A 12,398-nucleotide genomic window follows, 5' to 3' on the forward strand; every position below is an offset into this window, starting at 1 on the left:
TGTCTGATATGGTCTAAATACCTTTTGATATTTTATCCAGGGATGCTAGAACCAACCACTTTACACTCTGAAAAAGTATTGATGGGCCCAGAATATTTTCTGAAGTCCACCAAAAACTCTAGACTCAAAGCAACCAACCTGCACACTGCATAAACCTCCAGAGTTTCACCAAACTGATCACAAAATTGACTCAAAGATGCACTGGTACATCACATACTACTTCATCAATTCGACAATGTCATCACAACATTCCAGAGATCTCTGAAGCATCACACAACAATGCAGAGTTGATGACACAGCTGACCTGCAAAGTGTATCAGATGCTTTTAAAGATGAATGATGAAATTTGGCATGGCCTAGGGACATCACCAGGTCACAATAGGTCTTAGTACACATGGACAAGTAGAGATTTGCTCCAGAATATTGTGATGAGATCCATAAGCCACATCCACATTTATGGCAATTTCTAGTGCTCCCTAGAAATTTTTGACTAGAATCCATTCTGGTCCAGACACAATTCCTCCCAATACAGAACTTAAATCCCAATCTAGCTTGAATTTCAGTGAGTGAGGAATCCTCAGAGAATTCTCAGCAGGGCCCACATTTCATGTTATAAAGTAAGGAGTAGCCATTAACTTCAGATGCTCCATTAATATTTTGCTCAAATTAAATATGCAGTTTCACTGGTAATGCTATAGACAGCAGATGCCAAGCTAAATACTTTGCAAATAAACTGTTGTTATATATGTGAACAACTAAAGATATTCACTCTTCCATTTATAATCTTTAGTATCACTATATTTCTCATTTCATGATGAACTGAATATATTATTTTACAGCAATAACAACATAATTAAGAAGTATGTATCTCATTGGCCCTTTTATATTGCACAGCTTTCTGCTAAAAGAGACTTCCTGCCCTCAAATTATTCTCCAAAAATACTAGTCTAAAGCTCAGTAACAAAACAAAACAAAAATCTGTTTTTCTCAACCTTTTTATTTTTCTTTTCAGTACAGAGCAATGAGATTAAAAGTGTGGCAGACAGCCAAATACTTCAGCCATCGCAGTCACTAATAGATGCATTTAACATTTATGCAGCTTTCAAATGTGAAGCATCTGGTTCCAATTTCAAATCTGGCTTGCATTGAAAGTGCCTCCTCCACAATACTTTTATTATAAACTGTTCTTTTCCCTACTTGTTCCCTCCCCCCTCCTTTTTGGAAGAGGCTGTTCCTTCCTTCTTGCTGGAAGCCACCTGACCACTGCCAGGAAGAGGAATGCAAAACATTCCCAGGAGCAGCTCCTGACGTCAGCAGAGCATTTCATCTCCCAATGTTCAGAACGGTCTGGAAATTCCAGTCTCTAGTAGAACTAATTGAATGCGATAGCAGCTGTAGCCTGCAATGAATCACATTAAAAACTGCTTCATGTTAAGATTATTGATGGTGGTATGAACTGCTCAAAACAAACACAAATCTGATTATTTTCCTATTGAACTAATGCACACTGTGATTGTGTCTACCTTGTTTGTTGTTACTTTTATCAGATCCTTGAACCTTGAGTAGTTGCCCTTAGAAAATTAAATACATACATAAAAGGACTGTGCATTGTTTCTCTACTTCTTCCATACATCTGAGGGGGAAGGGAGATGGAACAAAGAAGGGTTTAGTTATGCTAACAGAGGGTTAAACATGACTCAGCTAGAAATTCCTCAGATGGGTTCATGCTATGCATGGTTGTTCACGTCATCCTATCCAGCCTTCAGGATATTAACTACTTCTAAACTAGAAGTTATCCAGCTCAGCATATTTACATTCCCTTTTGATTTTTAGTCAGAATCAGCAGTGAACCTTATTGCTAACCTACAGACTATGAAATGCTTGTGTTTTATTTCTTCACATGTAGTACCTTAAGCAAAACTACAGTCCCCAGAGTAGAACATCAAAGTAATAGATACCAAATGTCAGGTACAAAGTTCTGTACTTCCATAGAACGTTATATCCACCACTTCCACAGTGCTGCAAAGGTAGCTTTTTATTTTATTTTAAACATTTTGGCTATGGGAGCATGGAGGGGAAGGGAAGAAGGCACAATGTGAGTAGTGGAATATCTAGAGCTTAGACAATATCCCCCCCCTCTCTAGAAAATGCTTATTATATTCTAAAAAAGAAGGAATGTGAAGCACTGAATTACTCCTTCACTCTCAGACTACAGTTTAGCACTTTGTCCATGAAATATAACGCTTTCACCATATTTGTTAAGCAATGTAGCTGTGAGTTCCATAGACCAATTGTTCACAGAATGAGTAACAAAATTGACTGATTCCACAGTATGATCAAGGAATATGCACAACCCTAAATTTAATTAGACGGGTATATGGTTTTAACACAGGCAAGGCCCAAATAAATAACATAAAACAAGGTTTCCCAAACTTGGATCTCCAATTCCCATCATCCCTGACCACTGGTCCTGCTAGCTATGGTTGATGGGAATTGTAGTCCAAAAACAATTTGAGACTCAAGTTTGGGAAACCCTGACCTAAAACATGATTTGAAATGATTCCGGATGTTTCCTGGGTTATCTTAATTATGACATTATATTTTTTATATAAACACAGTTCGATTATAAACCATACATGGTTTAGGGGTGTATTCTGGATTTGAAATAAATAACACAAACCTTTTAACATCCTTTGTTTTTCAAAAAAACAAAACACCACATTATTTATTTATGCCACATTCATACACTATAGCAAGATTAGACTCCAAAAGAGACAAATTTTCATTTGAGCAGATTTTCAGCAAAATATATCCTCTGCCACTATATATGTATATAAAATTGGGTGCTGTCTACTACAACAGTTTTAGTTATTGAGAAGAACAACTTTTCACAAGGCCAAAAAAGTTAATATCCAGGAAGGAGGGGTTGCAAAAGGATGTGGAGTTATGCTAAACAATTTATCATAACAAATTTTTCCATGTGTATACTACAGGGAAGAAGGTTGTTCAAAAAGATGCCTCAAAATCCCATGACTCTCCTGAGTCCCATTCCAGGGATTTGTGGTCATGCAGTCACATCCAAGTTTCCCTGGCCCAAATTCGGTAAGAGATTTGATTCCCTTTAAATCACTAAAGGGAACATTTGGCATGAAACTGTAAATTCAGAGATTCCCAGGAACATATAAACTTAAACTGAGAAAACATAATTTAGCAACATGCCATGACATAATTTTAACTAAGTTGTTAGTGAGCAAAATTTGTATACTTGCTGGTAGTTTAAAAGACAAAGTGCAGCGTTGAAAGAGGAGTTGTGTGTGTACGCAAGCTGGAAGCTGGAAGCAAGGCAGCAGGCTGGGAAGGCAGAGTCAGAGCCATGCCTGATTTTTGCTGGAATGCAAGGCTGTAGCTATGAAAGAACCAATACCTCATTGGGGTGTTATTGCTGTGAACCCCTCTATCAGGCTGTATATATGTGTAAACAAACCATATATCATAAGGACATCTTGCTGCAAAGGAAACACGGACCATGGGTAAGCACTTGGAACCCCAAACCTAACATATAAAGAATTACTAGCCATGCTGATACACTAACAGAACTGAAACATAATTAATGAGAATAAAGACGTTTGCAAATGAAATGGTTGTGAACTTTTAAAACAAGCGTACCCTGTTAGAAGAGTTCACCTGAAAGTGTGTCATTCCATTTATGACACTTTATTGGAAACTTTCAACTTTGACTAAAAACTGTCAAATTTATTTGGTAAATGGTATTTTTGCAACCAAAAACAAAAACACGTGCACTTCTAAGGCTATAGTTCTGATGTTAGATTTGTTACCATAATTTATTACATTGTTAAACAAACTATAAACCCTTTAACTAATCATATGTTGTAGCTTACACAACAGCTAAAGAAAGTAGTATGTGGCTTGAATCAGTTTGGTATTCTCTCTGCACCCAATGCTTTATTTTGTTATTAATTGCTCGTTTGTTATTTTTTGTCTTGTTTTCAGAATTTCCCTGTATGGAGCGCAACATCACATAGAGATTAAATACTTCAGTCACATTAAATAGCAGCACTACCTCAATATTCATTACAAAATATAGAATCATAAAAATAGGAAATGGAAAAAATAACCTTAAGGTATGAATGGCTCAGAAATATGACATTTCCAGGATTAACAGCAATCAGACCTTGTGTTGGAACCATGCTGTGCTTGGAATACCATGCACTTCAAATGGGCTCCCCTTTCTTAAACTACCTATCTTTCACACCTGACCAAAAAGGGAGCACATCCACATGACATTCATCCTGGATACAAGCAAAGTGCCTGATATTATGTCAGTTGGGATGTGCGTGGAAGGAAAATGCCACTCTGAAGTGATTCCTTAGGGCAGTGTGCGTGTATTCCCACTGGACCGTCAATGAAATCTGATTCAATCAGCCTCATGTGTGGTAGACAGGTTTTACCCCTAAAATAAAGCTGTCACCTAGTACAGCATTTCACTTTCCCTCAGAAGAGTGAATGACAGCATTTTACAAAGAAAATGTAAAAGGGTACACCCAGGATAAACACCAGGGTCTACCTTTTCCACTTGTCCATGAAGACCCCACTGTCTGGGGAAGAGGCAGTTCCCCAAATCATTTGCATTCCAGTCTGCAGCCTGCTTACTCTATTCTATAGAATCAAATGAGAACTAATGCTGCCCCTTCATTTGCACAGTCCCATACTGAACTCTCTATATTGGACACACTGGAGTGGAATACAATACTCCATGGGTAGGGAAACTAAGGCCCAGGGGCCGGATCCAATCGCCTTCTAAATCAGGCCCGCCAGAAAAAATATTAAAATGAATAGGACTGAGAATCATGGAACTGGAATAAAGCAAAAGAGCATTCAGTCAAACCCTGATCAAAGGAAGTCCTTCCATTCACCAATCACTATACAGAATGGATTGCAGAGCGCTAGGGGGAAGAAAGAAACTGAACTGCAGAAAGATGCTTAAGGCAAATATTTCAAAGTAATACAAGTTTGATTTAAGAAAAGGCAAAATACATCAAGGACACTGGAAATCAGACTTTTGTGGGTGAGTATTCTTTTGTAACACAAAACATGCTGATCAGCTGGCACCTGAACCTGACCAAAGCCATCAGCTCACTCATTCTAAGGATACACCTGAACAATATCTTTTCCCTGTTGAAACATCCCATCAGACCTGGTGTTACAGGAGAGTATTGCCCCAGGGCTTCAGGAGGGCCCACTGCCAAGTCTTACACGGTCTACCTCTTGAAGACTGCTCTGACCTTCGTCTGTTTCCTTGCAGACCACCCAGAATAATCACTATCAGTGTTAGAAATGGAGATATGAAACCTACCGTATTTTTCTCTCTATAAGACGCACCAGACCACAAGACGCACCTAGTTTTTGGAGGAGGAAAAATATTCTGAATCTCAGAAGCCAGAACTGCAAGAGGGATCGCTGCGCAGTGAAAGCAGCAATCCCTCTTGCTATTCTGGCTTCTGGGATAGCTGGGCAGCCTGCATTCGCTCCATAAGACGCACACACATTTCCCCTTACTTTTTAGGAGGGGAAAAGTGAGTCTTATAGAGCAAAAAATACGGTAGGTTATGGGCTCAATAATGGAATGTCTAGGTGCAATTAAAACTGCAGAGTGGAAGGAAAGGAGGACCTTTTTCTGCCTCCCCACTTCCAGCTACTCTCTGAAGACTGGAGAAGAGACCCTCTTAAGAATATTAGGGGAGGGACAGGGGAAGGACTAGACCATGTGAAAAATGAATATAATATTTAGCTACAGTTCATTCATTTTCAGCTTTGTATTCTTATTACTAAAAAATCGCACCTATCTCTGCAACACTGCTGATTAATCCTTAAAATCTTATTGTGATAAGATTTATTTTTAGTAGTTACATTAAGATTGAAAATTAGACAGGATTCCCCCCCCCCCCCCATGAATAACTGTTTCAGGTAGCAGACAGGTCATTCATTGCTGGCAGGGGGCCATTAACTTGGCTAAGCCATTTGAAAATATTTTAGTGTGCTTTCTATCCAAAACTGTCAAAAGCAAAATTATTATCTTCTAACAGGGCCAGATTTCAGTTTTACCACTTCATCTTTAAACAAAATGTGGAATTTATAATGGGATTAAACACACATGGGAATACTCTTAAAAAGAGTCATATATAATTTAAAGTTCTGCATCTAGTCCAGAGTTAATTCCTACTATACATTTTTACTGACTTTAACAAAACTGTCTGCTATCCTTTATTGACGTCAGTAGACAAAAGCCCAATAGCAATTTCTGTCACTGTAGTATCTTTGGAATTTCCTCTTTCATATGAGTTAGAGATTTCCAAGTCTAGAATATTCTTCTTTATGGATCACTAGAATATTTTCAATCTCCCACCCCCCATTTTTTAAAAAAATCTTAAACATGACAACTCATTTTAAAACAGGTATGTTCGTAATGCATGACTCAGTTCACACATTTGTCAGAGGAAAATAAAATAAAATAAATATTCCTCCCTTCAAGGCAAAAGTTGACTTTTACAAACTTATCCTTTGACAACAATTAGATTTTTAAAAGTATAATGTTTTTGCTTACAAATAATGGGCAAAAGTATATTGAAGTTGTTACTACAATATTTCAAATGTATTTACAAATTTTTATGATCCTGCCATATACTAAAAAAGCTAACATGAAGTATTAGCAAATATTTGTTTGCTGGTGCATTCACCTCTGATCTTACCTATTTTGCTGTAAGCAGATTACATAACCACTTTACTTCTTAATCACACCCATTCTCTTAAAATGTTTAACACCCACAGAGGATAAGTATTCCCAAAACAGATATTGATGCATTATCATAATAATGAGCCAACAGATCAATATGGCCTCTCTTGCTTTTGTAGGCTCAGTGTATTAGGTGATTGTGGCTGACATTTTGTTCTATTTAGGTTGTAGCTAGGTCTTAAATTGGAAGTACACTGATGGATACTTCAGATCTGTAGGATTTGCATTATTCCACATTTCTTATGTACACTTGATGCACACTACTGCACAACCATTGTTTAAGGCAGATTAATTTACTCACTTAGCACCATCATCCCACACTCCACTATTCCTATGCTTCACATGTATTGTGTGTACCTTGACACTCCTCCCCCATCTTGCCATATCAATTCTGCAGCTCCACATGGCACAAGATATCATAATGCCAAAAAACAAACAAAAAAACACCAAGTCAAGCCACAGTAATACCACTGGCATTCAAAATCCACACTGAAAGTGTGTGAGAAAAACCTCAAAAAATGACAAACAAAAGTTATCCATTAAAAAAAAAAGATACAAATTAGTATCCTTATCATTGCCTAGGGAATAGTTTAAAAGAGGAAGAAATTCATTCTGAAGAGCCTAAGTCCACATTAAAAGCATTACGTTTATGAAGATTTTATTATCAAACACTTAGTGCAATAATATAGAAGAATAAGAAAAATTTAAGTTGTTTAAGACACTAGCCGATGACAATGCCTTTCTTTAAGAAACTGATTGTTTTAAGATGTAGGCTGCAGAATCTCCAAATATACTGTATTGGGAATTATTATATTGGATACAAACTAGCCAAGGTTGCTACAGTTCTCTCTCTCTCTCTCTCTCTCTCTCTCTCTCTCTCTCTCTCTGGATAGTTTATAATCTCCAACTCTAAAGTCTTTGAAGGAGTAATCATCAACAGATTGTATAATTAAATCTTTCTTCCAGCAATGTTCTTGCAGTCAGTGACTTTGAATTTTGTTAAATTTTATTGTGGGGTGGCTGAGCTTCTTTTCCTTATCAGAGCTCTACTCTTTCTGCTTTTGCAAAAACTTCAAAGGAAGAATTTAAAAGACAACTAACTCTCTTTTTGATGGTAGGGATTTGTTTGGGGGTTTTTTGGTCCACATTGTCTGCTTGAATATCTATAACTTTTTAAATGCATACATTCTATCAAAGGGTTCTGCAGGAACAATATCCCTTGTTGGTCCTGGTCTGACTGATGAATGATTGATCCAGGGAGCTTGTATTTATCAATGTGATAAATAGAGAAACTAAAGATATACAACTTCCAGAAGTACAGCAGCATTTATTTGATTTGTTCTTGCTTGGTGCTCTCCCTCCACAATAGTAGCTAGAGAACTCAACAAGGTACAATGCATTCCCCATCAGACAGGTAAAGGATTGATGTCCGCTAGGAAAGAACCAAAACTTCTTGTTCATCACTTGAAAGACCATTACAGTGTCTCATTTCATTATGCTTCACACATTTGAATTTAAAGTATTTTTCACAGTTATATCATTACATACACCTTGAAATGCAGCCTGGCCCAACAAGGTGAAATAAATACATTCATGGAGATACACGAGCATGCCAAGAACAGATTGTGAATATTTTAATAAATAATTAAAACTAAAAATACTTACCAAGGAGGATGGATATATAAGACATCCTGCAGAGCTAGCTTGAGGTGAGCTGCTGTTTCTTTTGCAAAAAGAACTTTAAGCCTAGGCTCAATGGCGGCAATTTTTTCTATGGAAGGACTGCCAGCACAAATTTGTCCCAACTGATGGCAGACGGTTATGCAGAGAGTGCATTCTTCGTGCATTTCTTCGATCTTCACAGCTAGTACGCCAGATTTAACACCTGGAAATTAAGCAATAGAGCAGCTAAGATAAGTACTCCATGGGATGCAGAATACACACAGGAGGACACAGTCCTACTTCTTCTACAGACATCTATGTGTGCAAGTAGGTCTTTAGATAATGAGCTTAGTTGCACTTTTTTCATGGTTGTGTAGGTCAGATGTTACAACTCCCACCATCCCTGACCATTGGCTCTGCTGTCTGGAGCTGATGGGAGTTGGAGTCAATCAAATGGAGGTCCACAATTTCCCCACCTCTGGTATAGGTATTCAATACATAAAAAGCATTCCATCTTATTTAACTGTATCTGTAAAAACAATCTATTAATATTTACCAAGACAACTTTAAATAATATTTCAGTACTGTGCAACATTAAATAAATACACAAGACAAACTGAAATTATATCTGAGTCCATATGAACCATAGCTCACTGGTAGAGCACATGGTCAGGTAGCACATGGTCAGGTAGCAGATGGCAAGAAGGATTTCTACCAGAGATGCTTGGGCTACATAGGCTAATAGTCTGGTCTCCTATAGGGAAGCTTCCTATGCTCCTATCTGAAAGATATTGCTCTGCAGGCAAACAGCAAATGATAATATTGCACTTGACAAAAAGTGGGTTACCTAAAGGAACTTAAATTATCCTCAGTCAGCCCAGAGGTTTTCAAAACAGAATAAAGATTTGCCTATAAAAAGTATTGCTTAAAATGAGTAAGGACATGCCGCATAAATTTTAGCAATGTATATGCTAATAGTGAGCTACAAATTTGTTGCTTAAATATGCAAACAACAACAGGCAATAGCTTCAGTGTGCAGCAAATCTATGAATTTGGACATAGATTAAAAGCTGCGTATCTAGAGAAAAAACACTTGACACTTGAAATATTTAAGTATCAGAAAAGATGCTTAAGTATAGCGTACCAGGGCTTCTGAGCAGCTAGAAAGTACAGCCAAGAAGGGGTTTAAAGCACCACATCAAAGGAGTTATGTTCCAGTAATACTTAAGTGTAGTGCATGCAGCTGCCATTTCAATTAGGTCTTACATGACATTCGTATGACAAGCTTATATTACTTTTATTGTCTTTTTGCTCTCATTTGTTTTCAAATACAGTACTGAACTAGAGAAAGAAAGGATATCACTTCATGAAAATTAGGCACTCCATGAAAATTAGGGCGGCAGGGTGATGGTGGAGAGAGAATCTACAGATAATCAGAAAACCAGAAATGTACTACTGCAGAGTGCCGCAGACCTACATTTTTGAATATAGGTCTTCATTTTTGAATGAAGCTTGAACTGTTATGTTATGGGGAAACAAGTTCTAAGTACCACTGTTATCTTCTTCAATGGAGTTGTTCCAGATCACCACACCTTTACATCTGTGCTACTGGCTCTCAACCTTTGGGAATGTTGAAACACACACACACACACACACACACACACACTCTTTAAAAATTGAGTTGTGCAAATCAAATTGGATCTACTAGACCCAAAATTCTTAAACAATGTGGACTAAATTCTTTTCTGGGGACCCTGAAGCTTAAGCTTCATTAGTTTCATGGCAGATCCGCTCCTGACTACAGGACAGCTGGAATTATTAGATGCAACTTTTTTAAGTCCACTCGGTACAATAATTTAGAGATGCCAACTCCAATGTACAGCCCTTTAGTCAAAGTGTAACATCTCAAAAATACGTTCAGAAAAAAGCAGGTACTATTTGCTTTGACAATTTCAAATTGTTTTAAAATAAGACTGCTATGCTTTCTTAGAAAGTTCAGACTCATAAAATAAATTATACTAAGGGGCCAAAATATTTCCCCAAGAAAGCAAGAATATAATTTCCCCCCAGTAATGCCCCTGAACCAAACTTAAACATATAAGCATTTTCCAACATGTTCCTGAACTCAGGCTGAAGTCAGCAAACTTAACTCAATCAAAAAACACTGCCAGTTATTCTTGCTTTAAATGCACACAAAGTTCAAGGTCTTTTTTTCAGTAATTCATTATATTAAGACAGGAGTAGGGAACCTGTGACCTTCCAGATGTTGTAGGACTAACAACTCCTATCATCCCTGGCTATTGGCCATGATAACTAGGACTAATGTGAGTCAAAGTCCAATGTCATCTGGAGGGCCAAAAATTACCCAAACTGCACTAAGAGGTACACAGGCTGCTGGATCTCCTTGTGCCTCAGATGCTGATCCTTGTTTAAAGAAGAAATCACATGACTCTTGTTCTAGCACACTGAGTAAGTGGGTAGATATCAAAGAGAAACTGGAATAAAGTGATACAATTTGTGACGTCTTAATTGTACCAGTACATACATCATTCACTTCCTGAATACAGATATGCTATCTGAGTCCTGGTTTGATTTACAATGGGTCAGATAGCAAACTTTGAATGATCAAAGTTAGACCGACTACTGCAACTCTAGTTCTATGCCCTGCACAAAGGTACTTGGGACTGAAGGCCTTCCTAATCATACCACCTTAAAGTTTGAACCACCTTAAAGCTTTCAGCAAGGCGTTTCAAATACATATGTAAAGATATGTTACTAATTCAAGCAATTGAAAATTACATCTTTTCTCATCAGTTGAGTGCATGAGCATTGTTAGAAGTCGACAAAGGTCCTCAAGTTTCTCTTTCCCCCACCCCTGTGCTTCTTTTTTTTAAAACACAAAACTTATTATTTTACTACTTTGCTTATAGAGTAGTTGGGCACAAGGCAAAATGCAGTACCAGTTAGACTCCAGCCACCTGGCATCTGAATATCTATAGATATCAGCATACGCAAATTTATGTCCAGGGCACAAGGATTTGGGAGTGGGGAATATAGAACAGGGGTTAAAAACCTGAGTTTCTCCAAATGCTTCTGGACTACAACTTCCATCATCCCCTGAACAGTGGCTCGGATGGGTAGAGCTGATGGGAGTTGGAGTCCTGCACTATCTGAAAAGCCACAATTCCCCCCAAGTCTGCCTTGCAGTGACACTCAATTTATTTTAATCACAATTTCCATTTTAGAGTGTTGAAGTGGTATAAGAACACCACATGGCAAGGGATCATAGCACAGAGATAGGACACAAGCTGTGAATACAGATGGACAGGTTCAACCTCTTGCATCTCCAGCAGCTGATGAGAAAGACCCAAAGACCCTAGAAAGCCACTGCTCATCAAAGCAGACTTTACTGGGTTAGACAGACTCTGACCCAGTATAAAGTAGCTTCCTATGCTCCTAGGGTTGCCATAAGTCAAACTCTCTTAGCTTCTCTCCTTCATCTGCATTATGGGAATATTATTATAATACATTTATTTATACCCTGCCTTTTCCCCAGACAGAAGAAACAAGAATCACTAAAATATAGAGAAAATAATTAGGGGGGACATTTAATAATAATAATAATAATAATAATAATAATAATAATAATAATAATACCATTATTATTATTAATAATACCCTGCCCATCTGGCTGGGCTTCCCCAGCCACTCTGGGTGGCTTCCAACCAAGTATTAAAATACAGTAATACATCAAACATCAAAAGCTTCCCTAAACAGGGCTGCCTTCAGATGTCTTCTTAATTAATAGAATTAAAACTTTATATGGGTATAATAGCCTTTTAAAACATAGAAATAATTACAATAAAAATAGCATGGCAACAGCTCTTTTATTAAAAGCATTCAATTCCCCAAAGTCTGTTGGAAC

The 12,398-nt window shown here is 37.6% G+C and overlaps 1 protein-coding gene across 6 annotated transcripts in view; it reads right to left on the reverse strand.

Moving 5' to 3' along the window:
- SPIDR (scaffold protein involved in DNA repair) overlaps positions 1-12,398 on the reverse strand; it is a 170,267-nt gene that overhangs the window by 87,658 nt on the left and 70,211 nt on the right. For all 6 annotated transcript variants that reach the window (XR_014529451.1, XM_083518267.1, XM_083518269.1 and 3 more), the window contains exon 8: positions 8,477-8,696. Coding sequence is in view for 5 of the 6 variants with exons in the window: in XM_083518267.1 (XP_083374393.1) it covers positions 8,477-8,696 (220 nt within the window). In the remaining variant the exon portion in view is untranslated. The remainder of the gene's footprint in view (positions 1-8,476; positions 8,697-12,398) is intronic.

The sequence above is a fragment of the Podarcis liolepis genome (genome assembly GCF_965112155.1).
Source record: "Podarcis liolepis genome assembly, chromosome: 8".
Taxonomy (NCBI): domain Eukaryota; kingdom Metazoa; phylum Chordata; class Lepidosauria; order Squamata; family Lacertidae; genus Podarcis; species Podarcis liolepis.